Genomic DNA, 25,504 nt, shown 5'->3' on the forward strand with positions numbered 1-25,504 from the left:
CAAATTGGTCTTTTCATTTACATTTCACTACAGATGTCAATGAAAGCACAGTTCCTTCTAAAGCATCCTAATGTATGTAAACCATTGCAGGAAGCATAACACGCAAAGCCTAGGAGACTGCAGATGGAGAGAAAAGGCTCCTGATTTCATAAAAATAACAAAACCTGTTTTAACATATTGTGCATTAAATATTGTTCATTTGCATACTTTCTATGGCTAGGTTATAAAAGCCCACCATGTGGTGGACTTGTTGGAAGTCTGAAAAGATACTCTTTCTCCAAATGGAGATGTGTTAGTGGAAGCTGCTGCTTAATTATAAAACAAAAATAACTAGTTTTCTCTAGGGTTTTTTATTTTTTCCTTTTGTAGGTTTTTAAAGTCTGGGTTTTTTGTTGTTTACATAAAATTCAATAGAATTAGGAAGGGAAACATGGGTGCAATCACTGCAAATTCTGCTGACTGGGGTTCGGTGTTTTACAACAGTCTGCTTGGAACCGCCAGCAGCCGGGACTCCTCCATCAAGATTTTCCAGCAGATAGCCAGGCAGATTGTAAAGTACCTCTTACGTTATTTTTTTGCATCTTTATATAGAACGGTATAATTTTGTGTATCATCTACAGTATATCTGCAACTGAAACATTAGATGGTACAAATTTACAATGCCACAAATTAAAATAAGAAATTGCTGTCAAAAGCATAAATAGAAAAATATGCAAAAGAAGAAGGAAAAATCAGTGTATGTGGGGTGGGAGTCCTGTGTATGCGCATGCTGTCAGGGTTTGGAGAAAGATGGAGCAAGACGTTCTTGGAGGGGGCAGGTTCCCTGTCTTAATAGCTGTGGCTTGTCCTCATCCCTTTCCACATACGGGATTTTGTGAACCTGGAGCAGTGGGTGGTATCTGAGCACAGGCACCCATTAAGTCCAGCCTCAGAGAAGTCTCATCTATCGCCAGAGCGGTAAGGGTTCTGAAGGTTAAGGTTGCCAGCTTAAAATCAATCTGCTAGTTTACAAGCTGCCAATGTAAAGAGTGCGGGGCAGGCGTAAGGCAATCGGGGTGGCAGAGCAGCCCAAGTAGTTTGCCTTAGCACGTATCTTACTGGAGAGAGTGCACATAAAATCGGGAGGCGGTAAATCTTCATTTAAGATATACATATATATATTATTTATTTTTTAAGAAAAAGCAGTTTTCAGTGGATTTCAAGGGGAAGCCCTGTGCCCAGGGAAGTGCCTTTTGCAAACCCCATGGATATCCTTTCTCACCTAGCCAAGTTGCAAGCTGCTGAGACTTGTCATTTGTCACCTGCTTTTCCACAGCCTGGCTTGCTTCTGGCTGGCTGTCAAGACATGGGGTGTTCTCTGAGCACTGACAGGTATCGCCCCAGGGCCCGGCAGATCCAACTGATTGCTCCAGTCTCTCAGTCTCTGGGGGAATACCCCTGGGCCCAAAAAGGACACTCTGGGCTGGGGAGATCCACACCAAGTTTCCTGTGAGGTTAGTGTTTCCATGCTCATCTTCCAGGTGCTGGGATTTGGACACCCCCGCCAAGGGAGGACTTGCAGTGTATGAGGGTCGGAGCCTTTGGTGCTTCAAGTCTTGAACACTCCATTTGATGAAAGCTTTGCAAATCTTGACCTTAATTAGGCAACCTGTCTCTCTGTGCTTTCCGTGAATGTGTGCAAATCGAGAGAGCCAGGATAAATTCTTCCTTGAGAGATTATTGGAAGTATATTTTTTTATATATCTATTGAAGTAATTCTTTTATAATTAAGCTCAGAAACAAGTGGTGGTCATGGCCACAAGGCAGCTAGTCCTTTGGCATTTAGCTTGGGGTATGAGTTTTGCACTGCAGATGGGAAGTAACCGTCATTTGATGAAATTAAAAAGATATAGTTGTCCTAGTCCATGAGAACTTCCCTCATAAGAGAGAGAAACCAGAGTCTAAAGTCATACAATTGAAGGCTTATTCAAAAAAGCATATGCACAAGGAGACTGAACTGGTCTTGCAAAGCCCATGTTGATGATGGTGTATTTTGCTGCGAGTGCCTGACTTGGTGAGCTCAATGACATTCCTTCAGCATAGGGTTCGTACACAACGAACATGTGAGTATTCATCATTAAGATGTCCTAATGGGGTTTTAATTAAAACAGACAATGGAGAGAAAATTCATGTCCACCTGCAGTAGCAGTTTGCACTGGCTCAGCACAGACTCTGGGCACCAGACTCCAGCAGGGCCGTGGTGGCAGCAGACTGCTCGCGGAGAACTGGGGACCTGGATGTACCCTTTGGAAGCAGCAAAGTGATTGGGGAAGCACCTGCTTGGGCGGAAGCTTTTTGTCAATTTCTCGGATTAGGTGCTTTCTGAACAGGATGCTTGTGCTTGTAAACAGACTGTGAACTGAAACCTGGAGCATATAGTGCCTATGGTTTAGCATAAGTGCTATCCTGAACTAGAAATGGGCTACATGAAATGAGTTGTGGTGCAGGAGCCTCTAGACGAGGAAAATGCCTTTTTTCCTATGTCTATGAATTAAGCAACATTATTGTCACCTGGTAGCAGCTGCTGGTTTAGCTCTGGGAAGTCTTGACGCTGTTAATTTGTTGTTCTTCCCCTCGTCCCTTCTCTGCAGCAGCAGCAGGAGATGCTGGCAATGAAGCATCAGCAGGAGCTGTTGGAGCACCAGAGGAAGTTGGAGCAGCACCGACAGGAGCAGGAGCTGGAGAAGCAGCACCGAGAGCAGAAACTTCAGCAGCTAAAAAACAAAGAGAAAGGAAAAGAGAGTAAGTAGAGCAAGCTCGCTTGTTTCAGCGATGACAGGTAGAGCAGATGAATGGAAGCCATAAAGCAGCTTCATAAAGCTGGAGAAACCTTCATGCTAGACTCTCTGCAGAGCTTGGCTGCGCATGGAGCTTATGTAAACTGTTAGGAGGTATTGAGGGTTAGAGAGAAATGTATTTCTATGCTTTATCTTCATTTTTGTCTTACTAAATGCCATTTTAGCATTTTTCAAAAGGAAGCGTATCGTCTCTTTACTTGATTTAACATTTTTTGAAGTATTTTTGGCAGCATTCCTAATGGAGGCAGAATATTAAGCCCATAAAATACACCAGATGCACACTGCATTTCTTTTTCTTTCACTTTTCTTAATTTCACTCTCTTAAGATGTAGCGGAGTTCTCAGTTCTTAGCTTTAAAGTGTTTTCATTCAGAAAGTACTTCTTTCATGAGGTTACAGATTGTGGTTGCCTTTCCCACGTGTCATTATGCACTTCACAAGATTCAGTAAAATGATTATGGCCTCACAATTTCCCTTATCAAAGACACTTTGGTTGCTTGTTCGGTTTTCTTTTAGAAGTGAATGGGAGGAAAAATACCTTACCAAGTTGTACTCATTAGGTCTTCATTTCAAATGAAATAAGCCTGTGATAGAAGAAGTGGAGAGGGCTGAAGGGTACCAGGAGATGGGATACTGTTTGGGGACCAGGAAGAAGACAAAGCTCCAAAAAAAGTGTTTTCTAGTAGGAAAGGACTGGGGTCTAGGAGACTTAAAAAAAAATCGTCTGAAGGTTGAATTCCTTACTCCTGCATGTGTGTCTTGCAACAGCAGGCTAAGCTGCAGCCAAAATCAGGGAACACACAGACCTACCCCATTATCTTTGCGAAGCCGCTCATAGGAAGTGCAGTGTGGCTGCGTGTGTTTGGGTTGGGTTTTGTTCATTTTAAGTACTAGAAAGGCCAAAGGATCAGATTCTACTTAATAGAAGCAGTTTAACATTTAGGAGTGAGTAAAGGCGATGATAATGCAGGTTCGCTACTCTGGTGCCCAGTTGCTGCCACGTGCAATGCTTTCCATTTTCCTCTTGCTGCTTTGTGTTATTTTCCAGAGTATAAGGCAGTCGGTTCGAGGAGGATGTAAGCTGTAAGCGTCTCCACTTCACCCTGCTGTTCTCATCAGCTGTTGATATTGTATCAATGTTTTACTGGGCCTCTCTGCAAAATTGATATCTGGCTATTCTCGTTAAAGTAATTTGCAAATAAATAAAAATGCCTGATTAGCTGTAAAATGGTAAAAGCATTGAAGCACCTTGTGGGTGAGACACTTAGGTGTAGAGGAAAAAACAGGATTTGGGGACGTTAAGTTGAAAATCCTGTTCCCATGGCTACAGTTTTATTTTTAAATTACTTTTTATTTAAGTACTATGGTGTATAATCATTATAGCATCTCAGCTCTTAAGTATTTATAAGTTATTTTCCTCAGAAAATTTTGCTAAGTGCAACAGAGCTAAAATTGTCCTGATCTGAAATATGAAGAGTGAGTAATAGATGTATAGTTTATTCTCCCTCCTTCCCCTGTCACTGTAAGCCAAAATATATTGCTTTGTACCTTTTAGAAGGCAAATCACAGATCGGTTTATATTAACATACCATCAACTCCTTGCGTTCTCATCTCAGGAACCTTAACCTGTCCCTCGTAAACTGATATCTGATATCATAAAGGTATCTGCTATCGTAAAGCTTTTCGTCAAAAAATGTTCATCATGTGGGCAGGCCGGGCCGATGGTGTGTGAGGGTCCCCAGGGCTCAGCGCCGGGCCCTGCCCGCGGGTCACCCCAGCCCCAGGCAGCGCCGCAGGCCGGGGCACAGCGGCTGGGCAGGGCCGGGGGGAAAGGGCCCGGGGGGGCGGCTGGGGCCGGCTGGGCACCAGCCCCCGGCCTGCCCGGGTGGCCGAGGCGGCCGGCAGCGCCCTGGCTGGTGTCCGGAGCGGCGTGGCCGGCAGGGCCGGGGCAGGGACCGTGCCCTGCGCTGGGCACCGGTGCGGCCGCCCCTCGAGCCCCGGGGCAGCTTCGGGCCCCTCACGTCAGGCGGGACGCGGAGGGGCTGGAGCGTGTCCGGAGCGAGGTGGGAGTCGGTCCCTTCTCCCCGGGAGCAAGCGACAGGACAAGGGGAAACGGCCTCGAGTTGCACCAGGGGAGGTTTAGGTTGGGTGTGAGGGAACATTTCTCCACCGAAAGGGCGGTGAAGCCCTGGGACAGGCTGCCCAGGGAGGTGGAGGGGTCACCATCCCTGGAGGGGTTTAAAAGATGTGCAGCTGTGGTGCTTGGGGACACGGTTCAGTGGTGGGCTTGGCAGTGCTGGGCTATTGGTTGGACTTGATCTCAAGCCTTTTCCAACCTACATGATTCTAGGAAAAACATGACTTCCACAAATGGAAGATGTATATGAAAGTAAAGGTGTTTTTTTTCACAGGAGAAGAAATGATAGTTGCTCATCCTGTCTTTCCACGGTTAGGATTTAACCTAGAACCGGTCCCGTGTGTTGGTGTTTCCAAGCACTTCTGGGCATGGACCATTCAATTGTTGCTGCTCAGCCAGCCTTGGACCATGGCTTGTCTTGCACTATCTGCTACAATTTGGCCAGCTGTGGTCAGCCCACGCTATCCTTAAGGGGTTTCTCCCATTAATTACCGTTTGTTCTGCTCCTCTGCTCTTTCATTGTGCAAACTTCTCCTGAGAGAGCCTGGTCCTGCTTCTGTTCTCCCTCGTTCTCTTCCCACTACCTCTGCATTGTCCTATATTGGGATGCTATTTGATCCTGGGACAATATGTAACTTGATTTTGTCTCTGCTGTAGTAACCTGGCTCAGTGTTTTGGCTCTTTAGAGCTATCCTGTCTGCAGTACTTTGCTCATTGTGGCGCTCTCCTGTTTGAAGTCTTATCAGTTGATCTGCTCTTTGCTCCCTGCTCCTTTTAAACAGTCAGGCCCTCTGAAATGAATAGGCCATCTTCACAGCTTGGTTTTCGCCACCACGCACAGCTGGTCCCCCAGACCGAGCTGCTGTATGGCCTCTTGCTCTCTGGTTCTTTCTCTCTCACTCTCCTTTTACTTTTCTGCGCCTTATGCTTCTATTGGGGTTGAGTGTCTTGCTTTCTGCCTGTTGACTTACTCCATGTGTATGGGCTTTTAATATCTGACTTCTGCTCTTGTCCTGTCTGCCTATACCCCTGCAAGGTGTATACTATTGCATATGTGACAGGTTGTCCCTTTCTGCCTTTGGAGTCCTCTTTAACATCTTTATGGGATCCCGCACAGCACTTCTGCCTATAACAATGTGACTGGGTCCACAATAACCCAGTATAGTATATGAGAAGTGAGTTGGATTCAGGTTTTTTTCTTTTGATCTTTGAACTCAAGGGTCAAGAGCTGAGTAATGGTCGGAAGGTCTTACATGACAGCTTGGTCCATGGGTCTGACATTGCCCAGGGAAGGGGTGGCCTACACATTTGTATCTTGTTAAACATATATGGGGCCTTTCAGCTTCTAATTAAAGAGGAAGACAAGCCAGGGGAGCTTTTATAAACCTCAGGATTCAAAAATGTTTGATTTCAAGTCTTCTAAATAACTTCAGATTTATCCAAAACTGACAGAACACAGTCATGTTTGATTATTTTAAAGATGCTAATAGATTAAAGATGACACTTTTGGGGGAGATAAGGCCTTTAAGCCTTAAGCGTGAATTTGTCACCTATTCTGGTCTAGCCATGTGGCTTGCTACACTCATATGACTTTATCTCCAGCTCCTCGGTTGAACTTCCCATTGGGCTACATGCCAAATGTACATTTGTAGAGCTGGTGAGAAAGGCAGGGCTCCAAAAAGGTGAATTTTCAAGCTTTGGAACACAGCTTTGGTGGTTGAACAATATTACATCTTCAGGCAGTGCTTTATAGAACTATTGCAGTTTTCTTTACTTGGGGAGATCGAAAAAAATGGTTTCCCCAGTCTGTCAAATGGCACCACATGGCTGAGTAGGATCCAGGAGACAAAAGGTCACCCTGTTGTATTTTAAGTTTTTATTCCCAGTAGAGCAAGCAGTTTTCCTGGCCTTTTCATTCTCTTGTAGCCCAGATATTTTCCCTTGGAATTCTTACTTTACGCCACGGTATAGATGAACTATCATTTTCCACATGTTCTGCTTGCCAAACTTTCTATGCATTACTCCATCAGGAACTGTGCCTGCGAATCTGTTCTGTCAACTGAATGATAATTTTAATCCATCATTGCAGTAAAACAGACTGGTCTCTATTGTGGAGGAAATAATGATTAGAAATTACACAGTTGACATTTTAACTCTACACTACAAAATTACTGACTTTCTTCTTTAAATGTTAGATTTTCTATTTGAAGAAATAGATTGCACACTTGTAAATGAATTGGAATATTATGTAGGTCTTATTGTACACAGATACTTTTGAACAAAGAGGTCCCTATTTACAAGTTTTCAAGACAAAATCTACATACGAGACATTTGTCTCGTTCCCCTTCTGCTTGCAGATGTGACATTTAAAAACTTGAGTGTACACAAGACCCTTTTTCTTAAATACCTTTGATTAAAAGAAAGCTGGAATACCTAGTACAAGTGCTTTACTCTAAGCATACTTTTATGCAAGTGTAAAAATCCTCTTCAGAAATCTTTTATAGTGAAATTATAAATCTCTGATTAAATCTCTGTTTTCAAACATAAGTTGTTATTATATGCAAAGCTAAAGAAAAAAAAGAGAGACCTCCCTACTGCAGGCACTTTGTTGTTTTCTCTTTGAAATAAAGGTTCTTCTTTTAGACTGGAATTCTGACTCTTTTTAGAAATTTAAATTCTTTAAAGTGTGTGAATTGATTAAATAACCTTTTTTATTTTTGACACTTCAGGTGCAGTGGCAAGCACAGAAGTAAAGATGAAATTACAAGAATTTGTCTTAAATAAGAAGAAGGCATTGGCACACCGGAATCTCAACCACTGCATATCCAGTGATCCTCGCTTCTGGTATGGGTAAGTGGTACTGGGCTTATCTTTATGATTCAGCCGGTGCCACCTTTTTTCACAATTGCTGGAGATGTGGGGAATAGACACGATGTGTTTACTGGATGAACCAGAACAGTGATAGATAGAATCAGGGTTTGACTTTGCTGTACGTTACCAAAATCTGTTTTTCAGAGGGTTTCAGTATGAATATTTTCATGTCTTCTGTGATGGTCACAGTGTTTTTGTGAGTAGAAGTCTTTGCTGGTCATCTTTAATCCATGATTATTCAAACTCTCAAGTTCTACAATCAAGATCAACCTTTATAAGTTCTCTAGCTTTTCACCCAGAATTTTGTCCTGAGGTGTTATAAAACTTGAACTTTAGTGAAATGGGGAAATTACTTTTCATGTTTAGTGAACTGCAACTCAGGATAGTTGAGCTAGTGTTACATTTTTAAAGCCTTTAATGCTTACTGCTCATCTTAATCTCTCAGAGTTTAAAGTTTTGTTTACTTGGCTCTTCTCTGTAAACTGCTGGAAACATCAAAAGCATCCTGTCTGCACTTCTAATCGCAATTGCCCCAACAACTGCATTTTCAACTGTTGGCCTTCAAGAAGGTGTGGGGTGAGAAGGTAACAGCTAATGTTATAATGACATGGGAACAAAGAGTGACTTCTTCAGTTATTTAAGATGCACCAAATAACAAATACAGGTGATGGCATTATTAACAAGGCACAAGTTTCAGTTCCAGAAATTCACTTCTTCATTTTCTAAAAGAAAATCAGAAAATATGAGATGATTTGAAAGCTTCCACTACTATAACATTGTGAATATATTTTAAATTTTTTTTTTTTTTTTTTTAAAAAAAAAAGGAGTTTGGATGTTGTCTTTAGTGACCATAAAATTCATGGAATTTTGAAGACACAAGTCAAGGAAGTTTTGCTGTGAAATTTGTGTTCAAGCTGGATGTCTGAAAGTATTTTAAGAATTTAAGAAATTAACATGCATACAGAGATGATGAGGTCATAGTCAGAAGATGTTTCCAAATTCAAGAAACTAAGCTGAAATTAGATTTGAAAGATATCCCAGCTATGAGCAAGTACAGAAATGCTGAAGTGTAGTTGGCAGAAAAATCCAAACGTTATTCCAGTAGGGTGAGATTGAGCAGTTTTAATGCATCTCTGAAAATCTAATCTAGGACTTGAAAATTGTATGGTTATGACACTGTTTAAAGTGGTGAAATGTTGTTAGCTTTATGCAAAGATAATATTTAAGGCCCACTAGGTCAGTATCAAGGGTAGTAGAAGAAATAGGAGAAACTGAATTTCAGTCAAGAAAACATAAATATCTTTTCTAGATAACTGATTTTCCACTGTTCTTAATTGAGACTCACCATGAAATTTGGGGATTTTGTTAAAAGCGGTTGAAGACTCTGAGCCACTGCGTTCTCCCATTTTTTTTCCAGTAGGTTAAAATGCCTGTTATGCAAAAGTGGTATAAAGTCAATTAGAATTAAGTATGTTAAACAAGTGCTTCCTTCCAAACACTTTGGTCCTTTGGCCCTAGAGAAACCCGGTACAGAATTGCCATCATAGGTGAATTTAGACAAGAGAAAAATAAATTTGGGAGTGGGCTGAATTCCTGATGTTTTGCACAGTTTTCAATTAACTGCTTTTTCACCAGGAATCCAGTATTTGGAGATGAATCAAAGAGCAGCAGTCTATAATACCCCTGTACGGTGCGGGGCCAGGAGTGATGCCAGAGGTTATGTAGCCAAGTTATATTTAAGGTTTTAGTATGTTCCCTGCCCTGTTTTAAGCTAATGCTGAGAACTTTCCAAGCACCAATATAGCATTTAGGTTTATTGTGGACGTTCATCAAAACATCCCTTTCTTGTGATGCTCCAGGGATACCAACAGGTAGAGACAACCTACAGACTCTTGCACAAGGGGCCATCCTTTTCCTTCTGGATTTAATGGGCTTACCATCCCCTCATCTGCCCTCCGTCTGTTTTACGGTGGGGAGAGGATCACTCACTATTCTGGTTCCTAACACAAGATGTGAAGAGGGAGGAAAGAGCCTCAGAGGCCTCACAAATCTTTCTAAGGGTCTGTCTCAGTGATAAGTTGCAGGCAGGCATGAGCTCGTTCTGCTCAGCCTTTGAGGAGGGCAGATGGCAGCAGGGCTGCGTGACTAGTGTCTTATCGTGCGGTGGAGGATTTTTAAATGCACCCTTCAGTTGTTAAGGCAGAAGTTGAGGATTTTGTGTTTCCGTTCTATTTAAAAAATACTTTTTTTCAGAAAAGAGAAAACCTTTAAATTAGTATTTATTTATATGGCACCTCACATAGGTTACCAATTCAGTTATAGAGATATTTATGTACGCACATACTTCTAATGTGATTCAATTGGGTGGTGTTTGGATTTAACACACGCAAATGAGGCTTGCAGAAGATAGACTTGATGCTCCTACTGTGAGCAGGCAAGCCAATTAAATGGTAACAGATGCTGAAATAGTCTTTTAAATGACACGCCTGCTTTTAAGCACTTCCTTCGGTCTTATTAAGGTTTGTGAATTCCTTTTTAAAAAAAAATTGAAAGCATTACTTGGAAAAAACAGATCTCCTAAGGGTATTGAACACCACAGTGGTTCTACGTCAATGGCTGTGACATGAAATATGTTCCATTGACATGTGAAATAGCTGCTGTTTCCCTGGCCCTTTTGGGCCAGGCTTCGGTTGTCCACTGAGATGTCCAGATGCTTTTGCCTTCAGTGGCTTGTATCTGTTTGAACTTCATTCAGCACTGCTGGTTACTGGTGCAGTACTGGGTGTCCGTTCACAATAGGTCTCCCTCCAACCCTGATGGAGTAGCAGTATTAAACACCAGCCAGGCAGGCTGGCAGCAGTCTTGTGGCTTTTTTTTTTTAAAAAAAAAAAAAAAATTGGTTGGAAACAGAAGTGCTGAGGTACTAACAGACTGACTCCTGTTCTTACCTCTGCCATCAAGAATGGTTCCAAAGAATGTTTATCAATATGGTGATAGGCGCTTTATATATATAAATATAGATATATATATAAAAATGTTTAGTTAGTGAATGTTTTCTAATTAGTCACGGATGTTAAAGGGCATTGTCACACACGGATCAACCCTTGAGATGAAAAGGGACCAGCTTTAGAGGTTTTGCAGGATATAGTCATAATCCAAAGAATCTACTAAACAAAAGAAAAGAACTTGATAATGCCCAGTAACGTTTCTAGGGGGCTTTCACAAAGGTCTTGCTCAGTCTTCAGCTCTATGGTGTTCAAGCCACTTGGTAAAATCTGTTTAATATATACAGCTCCAGTCTATATGTAATTGTTTAAAATAGCTTTGTGGACTATAATTTTCAGATTACATTGATGATAGGCAACAACAGAATGGGTTCTTTTGAATTTCATTGTCAGACTGTGCCTCCTGTGGATTCTGAACCCACCTGACAGCCCTGCTTCCAGGAGGTTTTGATCTTCAAGATACTTAACATAAGTAAGAGTGGCTTAGCAGGGACACAGACAGAGCACCTTGGGGTTAGCAAACAGGGCTATTATTTCCCTAGGAAGTTGTCACAAACACGCTTGGGAAGTAGCCACTCAATGTGGTAGCAGTCATGAAGGGAGTTTAACTGAGTATTTGCATGGTAAGGAGCTAGAGAGATTTAATTATATGTTCAATTATTGCAGTGTACATAGATGTCTACGGTCCCTGTACTCAAAACATGCTAGCATACATACGTATGCTTCAATATATATTCAGTTTACATTGCATGAATATGTTTGAAGTACCATGCATGCTTTGGTGTGCACATGAGTTTTTGAGGGACCTCAGAGCTCAAAGAACAGGGGATGTGTTATGTGAAGGTATGTGCTTTCAGGAATGCCCGCAAACTCGATTTAGTATACAATTTCATCTCTTTCAAGACCTCTAAATTTCTTGAACAGGCATGCAGACCAGTGCATTTTGCTCGAAGCAGCATAGGGTGTCGGATCCCAGTCCTTGAGCCATATAATGTATTCCTGTTTGCAGAGTTAAATATCTGTCATTCAGCAGCCCTGAAGCACATCTAAACAGGCCCTTTGAGTTCCTGCCATTCCCTAACAAAGTGATGAAAATAGCTTCAATGTACATGATTGTGCAGCTTAAGTCATGATTAAAAAAAAAAGGGGGTGGAGAAAGAAAAGTCTATTGCTTGTATAGGCAAGAGCAAAAAATGTCATTGTGTGACACGATGGGTTTGAGGGCTCTTGGCTTGCAGCGTCCAGGCTTCCTGTTTGTGAAACATCTCTCTGTGCTGCCTTCCCATGGTATGAGCAGATCCGGGCAGAGAAAGCGACTTCTGTTTTCAGGAGGGATTCAAATATTTTTCAGTTTGGTTCTGTTTTGATTTCAGGTGATGATTAAACTGTGCGTGCATGTGGGCATTTATTGGTGTGAATGTAAAAGGGTACACGATGTGCGCAAATGCTAATGAAAAATACAACTGTGTAAGAGCCTGAAAAATTATTCTGCCTGAATGTACAGAGAAGTTTGGAATATAAAGGGGGGAGGATTAGGAAACCACAGTGAATCATACTGCTTGGTAAGAACTGTGGGTATAGAAAATTTTGATGTAGATGTTCAAATAAACTTCTCAGAGCTTTTTTGTAACAAAATCATGTAGAAAATTCGATTCGTTTTCCTGATGTTTCATTAGCCCCTTATTTTTTGAAGGGTAGAACTTGTAGTGGAAGTGATGCTGTGCATCTCACCAAACATCCTACTTCTGATTTGAGCTTTCAAAGCAACTGCTCAGGGAATTGGATGAATTGGTGTAATTTTCAACTGGGAATGGCTCATTTTGGTTCCTGAAAGAACCTTTTGTAGGAGAATATTTTTAACCAAGGTCCCCAAGAAAGCCTGGTTATTAGGCAATGTAAAATTCCAAATATTCACTTCTTTTGATATTCATCAAAGCTGCTCACTTTTCATATTCTTTAATATTTTGAAGAAGTAATACAGGGTTTAAATTCTGTTTATTTAAACATGAAATGTAAGATGTTTCATAAGTGTATGGCTCTCACCTGTGTGGCTATATCAGTCATTCTGTTGATGTAGCTATTCTGCTAACATGCAGAGTCTGGAGACTTCCCGAAATCTGTACTGATTGGGGTTGGTAGAGCTCCCGAGAAACTGCAAAGCTGGGCACAAGTTATTAAGTAGGAAAGATGCAGCCAACAAACTGGTAGGAGGCTTAGAAAACTCATTCATTATTTAATATCCTTAGCAAACAGACTGTAATTTACTTCCAGCAGCCTGCTCAAACAAAGCTATAAATTATCAGCTTCAAGAAGTTAATTTGGAAAGGTGTTGAGTACTTTGGCCCTATCTCTGCAAAGTACTTGGGTCAGGAGGCAGCGAAGCAAAAGGCAGAAGACCACCTATGCAGCATGGCTGCTGTTAGCCAGCTTAAAGATGTGGCACCTAATGTGCTCATCCTTCGGTTTTGTTTCATCCTTAGACTTCATCTGCCATGTCTGCATTTTATTCAGTGAAGGGAAGTTGTTCATGCTGCATTTGAGGGCAGTAACGATACCCGTGCTTAGCTTCAATGATATGACTTGACAAAACCCAGTCGAAGTACATGCTTAAAATTATACTCACAGTTTAAATACCTTCATGAGCTGAGCCATGCTCAACAGGGTCATTCTTACACTGAAAATTAAGCATGCGTTTAGTTACCTTCCTGTATATTAGACTTCAATGTATTTTTCATAGGAGTACCTAGGAGAAAGCTGGTACCAAGATCTTTCCCTTTATGCTGTTCCTCACTAACAAAGTTAACAGACAAGATGAAGCTGCACTCATTCCCTTTGTGTCTCACTGGTGTAAAGCTTCTCCCCTCTCTTTCTCTTTCCTTCCGTGCAGGAAGACACAGCACAGCTCTCTGGACCAGAGCTCCCCACCCCAAAGTGGCGTATCCGGCACCTACAATCACCCTGTACTGGGGATGTATGATTCCAAAGATGACTTCCCACTCAGAAAAACAGGTAGCGCTCACGTTGATTTTCTGTGTTGCCTGCTGTCTTTGCTGTGATACTTGGTCCTTTTTTTTTTTTTTTTTTTTTTTTTTTAAGAAAGGTATTTCACTGAAAAGCTGTATTTCATGGGGTGATTTATTTAACAACCACCCCCTCCATCCTTCTCCCCCTTCATCTGTCACTGTACGCGCAGTGTTAAGAGGGCGGCTGGAGTTGCTTTGGGTGTGTGAACTTGCAAAGCTGCAGGCAGGAGACAGCGGAGTTGTGTGTCAAAGTTTGTGAGATGTTTTCACAAAGTCAAAGCTAATACAGAGATCTGGGTGTCTGAAGTCAAAGTATGTTTTGCTGAGTGAGAAAAGTACCAAGAAAAGTTCATTTCTTCTGGGATTTGTGTTTTATATACAAGTTTATACTTAAAATAAATAAAAATGTTTCTGCCAGTCAAAGCGTTGGGACTTCCTGCAAGGGTTTTGGTTCACACCTAGACAGTTATTTCTCAGTTAGGTTTTTCCCTGCACGGTGGCTAAGCAGGTCAGTTATTTCTCAACTATATATTATGTAAACCAGGTTGTTTTGCTTGGCTGTGGTCCTCAGCTCCATATCGCATGCCTAAGCCAACACAGCTTCAGCTTCTAACCTGGCCAGCTCATGATCCTCAGCTGCTTCCTTCAGGGAATAACTGAGCTTCAACGAGGTCATCCTGATTTGGGGAGCAGTGCTGGTTGTGTGGATGGTGCCAACAGCGCTGTGTGTTGGAAATTGCTTTCGAACAGGGAAAAAACTTTTCTGAAAAGATGGAGCGGAGGTAAGAGGAAAGCAGGGCTATGATTGAACTTTGTACCTTCTGCAGGTGCTGCTTAGCTATTTCTCAGGTATGCTTTGTGGATCTTCAGATGTGGAGGGATGAGCACCAGCAGTCAAAAACTGTGCCATCCTTGCAATAAGGAATGAAGACGGTGTGCTAACCAAATCTCCCTGCCAATTTACTATGATCTTTGGTCAAATTGGCTGCCCTAAATGAGTTCGTAAGAACTGGTAGCCCCTCCTTTTCCTTCTGGGAGGGGTGTAGGTATTCTCGTGGCATTTCTTCTCCTAATAGAAGTAGAGCAGGTCTTAGGTGTCATAAATGGTTTAACACAAGTCTTGTTACCTTTGTAAGCTTGGGGGGGGTTCTTCTGTTGCCATCTGACAAGAAAAAAATACACCTCCACAATGCTGCCTTGTGCCTCCTCCCAGTTCTGCGCATTAAAAGACCATTTTGGGAACTTCTCATTCTGGACCATAGCATCTGACCTGCTGGATGGACCTGTGGATGGATTCCCATCTGCTGTGCAGTAGACTGTCTTCCCCCTCACTGGGCACGATAGGTTGGGTCAGACACTTCAGCTGCACAAGAAGTCAATAACTGGCAAGCCCTCTCCAAGATACAGGTTTTTTTTACCTGGGCACACCCTGTACCTTTGTTGGTGGTAATTTTGACTGTGCCCTTTCTGAAGGACTCCAAAAGCAGAGCTTAGAAAACTGGATTTGCTGAAGGGTAGGGTATCCTCTCATCTCCTCTTCTAGATAATGAAAGATCAAGCACCCCATTAGGTGTGGTAGATGCTGCTGTGTCGCCAATGCCCAGGACAGCCGAAGTGACGCTGTCTGGGCTTCGGGGCTTTGCCTTTCATAGGGAAGGTGAGTGCTGGTGGAGGACTGCTCTCAAAGGAGATTTCCTTTAGCTCTAAAGCCGGTGAAGCACAAAGATGTGCTTAGCATACACATGTGCCTGGGAGGAGAAACACAAGCCCAGGCTGCTAGCAAGCAGGCTACAAGCCGTTGCTGCTGTTTGCATCTCTTCTGCTGAAGGCTTTCAGGCTCCTCTGGGAAATTGCAGCGTTTCTACGCAAGGAAGCATCCCTTAGCACCATACCTATCACTTAGGACCTGTGGGCAGTGTGATTCCAAGAGATTTTTAGCTCTTTCCCATACCTTGTGAAACCATGCGATCCATTCCTGGTGTCTTAGCGTTCCCACAGCATGATTGGGCTTTGACATGCTCCAAAACTTCCCTTGCCTATCGCTTCAGGGGACCTTATTTGTCAGGTTGGGTTTGAGGATTGGTCACCCTTCTTGCTCCGGATGTTAGGGAAGGGGATTTCTGCAGGAGAAGAAAAGTGTCTGCACATCTCAGCCCTTTGCTGCTTCCCGAACTGAGTTCTTAATAAGACTCTGGCTGAATAAAAGGCCTGTCAGACAGGCTGAATTAGGCATGATAAATTTATCTAATCACATTATTAAAAATGGAAGCAACCATAATCATTGTTGTTTTAAAACAGGAAAATGTTGAGCAGATTTTGTTTTTCCAGAACACTGGTGCTTGTTCTTTTTGGGCACCAGCATTAATCTTTTGGGGACTGGTCTGTGATACAAATGAGTTCACTTGCAAGGTTCAGGGGAGAAATTTTTTGTATTGTTTTCTTTTATTTTCCTTTCAACGCAACAGCACGTCAATCTCTGGCACAGCGATATCCTGCAGAAATCCCATTGCCAAGAATGTTAAGTTGCTTGGAGAAGAAAGGCTGCTGAACAGTCTGGTGTAAACAAAAGGCAGGGAAGGCTGGAGCCCATCCTAAATAAAGTTCTTTATTACGGGTGAGCTTTTCAGATTTTTTGGCACCAGCCATAACTCTGGCTTTGTGTTTGTAATTTAAAACCGCCATATCATGTAGTCCAATTTTATTAAATTTGATTAAATATTTGCAGTTCAAATAACAGAGTCCATCACAATACAGTTCTGATTACCAGGGCTGGAATCCAACCAACATCATCGTTAGGGATAGGGTGACTTAGGGGGCTGGGGGAAGGCAGTTTGAATGATCATTTCTTCTAGGGTGCATTTTCAGAGCTGGCAGCATGTCCTGCACCTTGGAAAGTTAAGAAGAATAAATATGTCATTGCACTGGGTTTTCGAAATACTACCTTTCTTTATTCTTATTTAAAGCATCACGATGTGGTCACAGGTTATTCCTCTGTGCACACTTGAAGATAACTTGCTAGTCTAGAACCCAGATGTGAACATGTTGAGAGAGACCCAGTGAACTGGCCATGCTTTGGTAGAAAATGTGCACGTGAGTGATGTCTTAAGGGTGCTTGGAAACATCCAGCATGGGAAACAGTGGACGCTTGCAATGCGCTCCTAATGCATCCTGTCCCCTGAAATCCCACCCTGTCTGATTTGGTTTACTAAATTATGTTCCAGCTTCTTGGCCGTTTAGTTTCTGCATGAAATTGTTTTCCTGTCAGGCTGCTGGCTGGTGCAGTTACTAATTGCTTGAATCCAGTTCTTAGCCTGCCCGGGGGATGTGTTTGACTCGGTTCCCTCTAAACACTTTGGGGCTCATCCCCAACAACAGTTTGGTTGGGGCTGCTCATGCTCTTGCTGTTAAAGAACTGGATTAGCACACGGATTTTTATTTCCCCTTTTGTGTGGTTTCCTTCATTATATGTATGTTTCCTTTAGTGTACGCATTTTGTCAACAGCTGTTGAGAGGGGAAAATCTAAGTGACCTTTTCTGCCCCCAGATCAAGGTTTGTGTCTTCCAAATTTAGTGATGCTTTATTATGTGCTGTACCAGGACCTTCTAAGAAAAATCTCTGGAGAATCCTTTCAGAGTTGATTTTAGAGCGTGGGTTGGGGCAGTCTTTTGTAGGTTGTTTTGATAACCCCAAGGGTTGTTTGTCAACAGCTTTCTGGGAGCTGTGAAATTATTTTTAATGTAGCTTTTCAGGTTTGCATTTCTAAGGAATATGGTGTCCTCATTTTCTCCCCAGGAACAAGTTTGTTAATGGCATTCCCTGCTTTCTGAAATTTGAGCAGGGATGTATTAAAACATGCTGTTAATTAGAAAGCTGACACGACCCCCATCACTGAGATTTGTAAAGAGAATTATTTAACTTTTCAACGTGCTTCTCTTCTTGCTTATGTAGGGGGTTTTTGCTTGGTTTTGGGTTGTTGGTTTGGGTTGGTTTGTTTTTTTTGTTTTACATCTTGTGCAGGGCTGGACCATATCCTGTCAGACAGTAGCTTTCCCGCTTACTCCTGCATAGATGTAGAGTAAGTATTCCTTGTGTTCATTGGGACTTGACAGCTAATTAGGATTTCTAATGAAAGCCACAGCATTTCAATTAGTTGTCGTTAAAATCATGAGAAGTTTTGCCAAACTCGGCACCTGCTAGGCTTGCCTGGCCAACATGCATTCAGCTCACTGGGATGCATGAACTGGAAACATTTCCCTGTATCTATATTTAAACCTGACCCCAAAGTAAGAAAAACAGCTTATTTCTTTTGAAGTACTCATAAAAGACGTTCTCCAAAGTTGTAAGTGTAAAAATGGCTGTGTCTGTAGGACCCATGCGGGTTGTGAAGCACGCTCAGATCTCATCGTGGTTTTGCTCCTGCTGTTGGATAAAGCAAACCTTTCCCAAGACAGCTGCTCTCCTTCAGCCCTCCGCGTGCCTGCGCGGGAGGGATTCGGTGCCTTTGCTGCTGCTTAATTCCCCTGCCCTGGGCTAGCTGCTGGTCTTTAAACCTTTCTCCTGTCAGATCTGTCAGCAGAGGTGGGATTTTTCACAAATCTGATGTTATCAAAAATGCGCTATTGTTTCCTTTTGTCCTTTTTTATTTGTGCTTCTCAACCCTCTGGCGTTTTGTGCACCCTCAACCTCTGGGTGGCCGTTTTTTGGTGTCTTTGGCTCAGTTCCTGGGGCTACTTGGCCCATGGGTGCTGCCGCCATGGTCACTGTTTCATGAAGCAGCACTGAGGCTCTGGGTCCAGGCTTTTCCTTTACATCCAGTATCACAGCTGGCTGCACTGGGGAGGTGAAGATCAGGATGTTGATGGGCATGAAGATTTTAAGGAGGCAAAGGATTCCTGTGGTCCCAAATATGTTTTCACTGCAGAGCTGTGGGATAGCATCGTCAGGGTGTGAGTTTCCACTGTTTCCAAAGCTAGACTGAGTTGAATGCCAGACTGGGAGCTTACAAAGACATCTTTGGCAAATATATGCTTCTAAATTTCCTGCCTAGATAGTAAATGAGCATGTGCATGCATGTGGCATGTACTTGGGGAGATATGACAAGTAGAAAGTGTCACAGACCCCTCTTTCAGCTTGTTTTCTCTGGGGACCAGGGAAGAACAAGTATCCAAAAACCTCCCATCCCAGCAATGTCTTTTGCTTTCTGCACAAGTAATGACAGAAAGAGAACTGGTTATAGGTCAAGTACTGTGTCTTAAGGCTTGTGGTAAAGGGGAAAAAAAAAAAAAGCTGTCTTCAACCTTCACAGCCCACACAGTTAAGAACTGGCAGGAAAGATCCAAGGATAAGTCTTCAACTTGGCATTGTCAGCCCATGGCTTATGTACTCCTTTGCTGCAGTGAGTTCCCTCAACAAGTAAAGGAATGCAACAAAGAGAAGACCTCTCCTCATGCTTGTCTGTATGTGGTGCAAATGGGCAGAATCCAGCCCATCTGCCACTTGGAGGTCTGCCCTGGCCAGTGGTTTCCTGAATTTCACCACCTTTTGGGACCTACTGCAGAAGCAATCTGACAAATACATCACCCATGCTGATGGTCCCAGCAACCACTACAGCTTCCAGCCCACCAGCCTCTGAAAAGAAATAGAAAAGGTCGACGTTGTTCTTCTGGCTCAATCATGAGCAGATTGGGAACAAGTCTTCTTCTAAGCCCCAACTTGCACTTAACTGGGTGATGATGAGATGTACTTAGGCTGCAGGGTCCTGATCACTTGCTGCCTGTCCAGAGCTGGCCATGAAACAGGCAGTGTGGTCCTTCCCTGCCTGCATGTCCCTGCCGGGCACAAGAAATCACTGCTTGTGCACAGTGTGTGCTCACGATGGGGCGACCAGGGGCTGGCACTAACAGTCTCCTGTTTGCTAATAATCTTTTGCCATTGCAAAAGAGAGGAGCCTGAGAGAGGAAAGCATCCGGCATCCTGTGATGTTGTTTCCCCACAGTATTGCAGAAACACAGAGTTGTTTGTTTATTTGCAGCTAAGCAGATGAAATTTTTCTGAACTTCTTGCATTTAAAAGAAAGAAAAGGGAAAATGAAAGGATTTGTCAATAATTAAAATGCTGCATTTGTCAAGAAAGGCATAATACCTCTCTGAGTTGGTTCTGGTTATTGGAATGTTTTAAGTGGTTTATTTTATGACAAAGATTGTTTAGAGGAAAATAGAGTAGGCTGAAATCCCGGTGTAGCGTGGGAGTATAATTTAGAGAAAATCTTTGAGCTTTGTACAGCATGGAGTGTCACTCAAGTTCGAGAGCATCTTTGCTTTCCCACCCACATTGTCCTTCCAGCTGACATGGTTGGAGCTCTGGCTTTCCTGGGCAGCTCGCTGTGTCCCAGGGACCCACGCACTGCCTCGGGGTGTGCTCTGCTGAGAGAGGGCACTGACCTGCATGAGAAATCCCTATTGTTATAAATACCCTTTCCCGCTCCAAGTGGAGGACGTCAGTCTCTCTAATCCAAAAATAACTTATTAAAGACAAAAATTACTTTATTACTGTGAGGCTACAGAATAGCTCTTCAGACCAGCCCGTTGACATTTCAGAGAGCAGCAACAAACCAAAGTGCAGTTGGAGGACCAGCAAATGCTTGCAGTAGTCCTCCCATTTCTTCTGATAATGACATCCAAATGCACGCTAGGGAATTCTTTGCTCCCATGTTTTTCTTCACCGCCAGTGGCTATGAACTCTGTTCTGTGGACACTCCTCTCCAGTGCTGAGGTGTGCCTAAAGGCAAAAGGAGGTGACACCTCCTTTCCTTGCTCAGGGCTCTGATAAAACAAGTGTGCTTTTGCCGTGAGAGCTGGGGATCCATGGGGGGAAAGCCAGCATGTCCATCAAAGCAATTCTTGAGAGTACTGTCAGTGGTGCATGAAAGGAGAAACCTCTTCCAGTAGAAGACCAAACAAGGTCTTCTGGTTTAGCGTCACCTTTGGGGAGTGGGGGCTTTGGGACGCCCAGGACCTTACCCTCAGTCATTCAGTGAACCCACTGTTCTCCTTCTTGGTCCTCTCAGCTCCATCTCTGCTTCACAGAAACTGCCAGGAGAGTGCACAGTGTCACCTCTGTGTGTGCGGAGAGAGAGAGATGGCCAGGTTTTTCTGGCCAGAGCTGAGACACTTGGCCTTTGGACCACTGCATCTAGCAGAAAGGAGAATCAAGTCAGAGCTAGGAGCGCGTGATGGGTGCGTGCCTGTCCTCTGTGGGACAGCTTTGACCACGAGCACTGCATGAACAGCATCCAGAGCGGTGACGTGGAGTGTTTCTTTTCCAAACTGAATCACAACAGCCAAGCTCTAAAGAAACTTGTGTCTCTTGAGGCATGTCCTACTGGCTTCTCAGTGCATCGTTTCCCTCCTGGCCCTCAGCAGTTTGCAGCCATGTGTGACGGTGTGAGATTGTTTTTACCGGGTTTATGTTGCTCTGTTACAGTTCCTTGGAAGAGCATCCAGGGCAGGAGGAGGCTGGAAATATGGTCATTCGCTCCTTCCCATAGGAGCAGCTCAGCATCAGGCAAGGGGAGGTGAGATGCTTGTGGGACAGGGCAAGGAGGAGGGGAAAAAAGGCAAACTGGCCAGAGCTGGCAAGGCAGGGCATGGACTCAGTCACCACAGCTGTGCTAGGAAGGTTTCTAGGTAGAGAACAGATGGCAGCTCAAAACAAAGTACATGGTTGGTTTGTGAGATGAAGGGTGGAGGGGACACCACCATCCGTATTTTGACCCACCTTGGACTTAAATGTAACTTGTTAATATATTCAGTAAAATTCAGCGCAGTTCTTGAGTTTAAAATCCCTGTAGGGTTTCTTGGGAGAAACTCATTTTAATATAAGGAGGTTGTCCCCAAAAGTCCTGGCCACCATGGGTCACTTGCTGGGGTCTTCCCAGTTTGGTAACTGCTCCCTGCCCTTGTGTTCAGGCAGCCAGCGGCTCCCTCTGCTACAGGCATTGCAGCTTTTTGGTTGCTGTACAGGAACTGCATGTTTTTCTCTTACCTTCTGCAGAGCTCAGTGCTGTTTTAAACACTTTATTGAAGAAACTCGCTTAGAGGACCTCATTCTCTCCTTTCCATTCTTATCCCTTTCCACATGTCTGTCGTCTTCCCTCTCAGATAATACTTTGACCTGTGCAAAGCTGCTGTCTTTATTTAGACTTTGGAAGGCAAAGACAGAGATGGGATGTGGCATTTCCACGTGTTTATTTTCCTAGTCCGGTTCTGGCTATACACAGCGGAAACCTTTGTGGTGCTCCGTTACTGTGATTTTGTGTGGTTTAGTAGTCAGGCAAGCAAATGATAGTGAAGCTGTAAAAAATGTCAACATTGTGTGCTTGGTTTAACGGGTGCTAAAGCCTTCTTTCTACTGATGAGATGCTGTGACTACTAAACTGCAGCATGAGAAGTGCTAAATATTGGCCTATAATAAGTTATCATTTTAAGGACACAGTACTTCCATAAATAGCCTTTCCACAGAGCTCTTACACAGTGCTCATGCCAGCACAGTTAGGAGAAAAGGAGGAGAATCCAGCACGTATCTTTAGCTAGCCCTTTCTAATCATGTCCCTACATTCCTAAATATATTATTTCAGGTGATGCCATCCAACATGGTACCAAGTTAATAAGAAGGTTTGTTTCTGCAGAACAGGCTGTCTTCTTTTTATTCTTGTTTTTCTTTCCAGTTTGGGAATTTTCTGCTGCCACTTTTGCTCTGTGTGGTACCTGTCTCCTCCGGGTACATTTGTGGGACCCTAATTCTTCTTGTCCCCCTCTATCCTGTTGCCTACGAGTATTGAAAATTAAGAACAATAGCATGCTTGGGCTCCAGAGGGATCTGGAGCTGCTCCAAAACAACAAAAAAAAATCTTTTTGTTTGGCTGTAGGTGAACTTTGCCATGTCCAGCTTTATCAGGTTCTCCTGACTAGGTGGGTCGTGATCCACTTTTGGAGAGACCACGCTATGTGTACGGAGGAGCAGTAATGAAGGTCTGGGATAGAACCAGCCAGGGAGCAAAGAAACTGCAGAGCAGGGAGCAAACGCTCAGTTGTAGAACATGTGGTCTCTCCTGCTTAATCAAAAGATAATTTGTCTTTATTAAAATTTTGGGTTGCACTACAGGCTGGTTTCACACAGCACTGTCTCTCCCTCTCTTGTGTTTACCTGTGGGGTGATCTGGATGTTCAAAGAGAGACAAGGTAATTGTGTTGGCCTTTGCCTGGCTGATGAGGCTTAGTATGAAGCTTAAAAATAGTATTGAAAGAGTAGCAGCCCTTCTCAGCCCCAGCTGCTGAAATTAAGATGTGCAAGGACTGGGATGAGGGTTTTCATGGTGCATTGTTTGCTTTTTTTCATAAATGTGGATGGGTAATGGGAACAGGGCATACTCGGCCCAGGACTTTGTGGTTTTTTGACTTACACAGACTTAGTGTCAGATTAGTTCAGCAGCTTAGGGGATGCAATTCTAGGAAGAAAACAATGAGAATGACATAAACGTTGAAGAATTGGATTACATGGGTCCTGCTGCAATAAATGACGTATAAGAGGGGTATCTTGGGTTTGAGCCTGTGAAAACTAGGGAAGCTTTTGGCTTATGTTCTAGTTATTAATTTACTTGGAGAAAAACAAAATATTCTTTGTATAAATCCTTATTATAGGCCAAATTAAGTATGTCACTGCTTATGAAATCCCACTGGCTTTGTGGAAGCTTGACTCAGACTTGGGCATGGGCTTCATTTGTTTGCTAAACAGGAATCAAACTGATTTTTTGATAACTTGGTGGCATTTGTTTAGAAGATATCACCTTAAGATGTAGAAGCCCAGTAAGTTTTGTAATTTAGTCTCCAGTTCTCTTAAGTTTATGCTAGTTAGCAGCAACGGGGAGCAAGGCTTTGTTTGGGCATATTGCCTGACAGGGTGAATATCAGATTTTCAGTGGAATTGGTGTTCCTGATAGAGCATTACACCTACATTTACTCTCTGGTATTGATAGTTACATGTCATTTACATTCCTGGTTAATACTTTTGAAGGACAGCTGTCTTCAGCTTGAAAATATTTGTTTATAATGCAGTAGTTTAAAAACCATCTGAATAAGAGTAAATTATTGTTTTGAGTTTTGGAAAGGCCTCTGTTGAAAGCTACATCTTCTATTATATAATATGCTATATGTAAATTGGTTCAATTTGAGACTGTTCTGAGCTGCCTGTGCTGAATTTTATTTCACGTACTTTGGGCTATATAGCACCCAATTAAATGCATGTAGGGATTATGCTCTCTGAGGTCTTGATGACATGTTAGGTTTGGGATTATATCTGGGGGATAAACAACAAAATCAGAGTGAACTGAACAAATGCTGTTCTTTAAATGGACTTTGGTGTTTCAAAACTTGATCTGCCAGCTGAGGATATATGGAATGGTTTTGCCTGAAAGTAGTTTTGTCTGACAAATTATAATGCACTGCTTTTGCAATAACTTATTCTCGAGGTGTTTTCTCTTTTTAAGGCTGTAATTTTCTATGTTCATTTCCATCCTATTACACGGAAGGATGTTTGTATTGTGGCTTTACAAATGAAATGTATCTGGTAGTGTTGTGTAATCTGTGACCCCAGATCTTTTGTTTCCCTGCCCATTTTTAAGGTGTTTCTAACCAATTCATTCTCTGTAGTTGAAAGCCGCACAATTACTTGTCTGCTCCCAAACAAAAGATACTTCAGATGAACACCAAGCAGGGTATAAATTGCATATGAATAAAATTTGCACTGAAGTACAGTTTTTATTGTCATGTTTTTCTTTCTCAGAAGACAGATCCTTTCAACAGCTGTGGCACAGGCTTATATTTCATTTGCTGGTTGGCAGTATCTAAAATGGATGTATCAGTATCTAGATATGACGTGTTCCTATTTGTTCTTTAAAATCTTGACCAGAGCATCTAGGCAGTTACTAATACTCAATATTTGAAACAAATTAAAGCTGTGGATTAAAGGATGTGGGATGAGGATACTGAATGTTCACTTACCCAAAGACTACATTTAAAGTAAGAAGTCAACTTCTGTTTTGAAAAGGACTTTATAAAGTAGGTAGTTAGAGCATACACTTGTGTTTTAACTAGTCCACTCTTAAATATTGCCCTCCAAGCAAATGAAAGATTTGCATTCAGTCCCCTGCTATTTTATATGCAAATGACCTATAAGATGATTCCCCCTTTGCTAATGCATTTCATGCTGCATTTTAAGCATCATCTTGAGGAGTCTGACACTTTTTCTTTTTTTTTTTTTAGTGTTCCCTTTATCTCTTGCTGGCATTTTTCTGTCCAAGACATTAATGAAAAGTTCTTTGGTTTTTTGAGGGTTTCCTCCCAAAAGTTTCATCAAAGAACTGTTTTGATGGCTTAACTTCAAACGTTTGATCTTGAACTCATCAGCTTTCTGATTTTTGAGCCCTGCAATTAACGTTGTCAGGCTTGATCTTTTACCTGACCTAGTGGTCAAAGCCAACTGCAGGGAAATATATCTGTAGACAGACTTAGTTAATTCAAATAATTTTGTAAACCCTATTTTAATTCTTCTAAAGAAATGTAGATTATTGGCCCT

At 42.6% G+C, this 25,504-nt stretch overlaps 1 protein-coding gene across 14 annotated transcripts in view; it reads left to right on the top strand.

Moving 5' to 3' along the window:
- The window catches only part of HDAC4 (histone deacetylase 4), a 267,202-nt gene that overhangs the window by 156,383 nt on the left and 85,315 nt on the right, over window positions 1-25,504 (top strand). For 9 of the 14 annotated variants that reach the window (XM_056348107.1, XM_056348108.1, XM_056348109.1 and 6 more), the window contains 3 exons: window positions 2,631-2,781; window positions 7,703-7,823; window positions 13,737-13,858. In XM_056348107.1, the coding sequence (XP_056204082.1) occupies window positions 2,631-2,781; window positions 7,703-7,823; window positions 13,737-13,858 (394 nt within the window). The remainder of the gene's footprint in view (window positions 1-2,630; window positions 2,782-7,702; window positions 7,824-13,736; window positions 13,859-25,504) is intronic. The other 5 variants (XM_056348110.1, XM_056348099.1, XM_056348106.1 and 2 more) reach the window with 2 other exon arrangements.

Source organism: Falco biarmicus, chromosome 8, assembly GCF_023638135.1.
Source record: "Falco biarmicus isolate bFalBia1 chromosome 8, bFalBia1.pri, whole genome shotgun sequence".
Classification (NCBI taxonomy): Eukaryota; Metazoa; Chordata; class Aves; order Falconiformes; family Falconidae; genus Falco; species Falco biarmicus.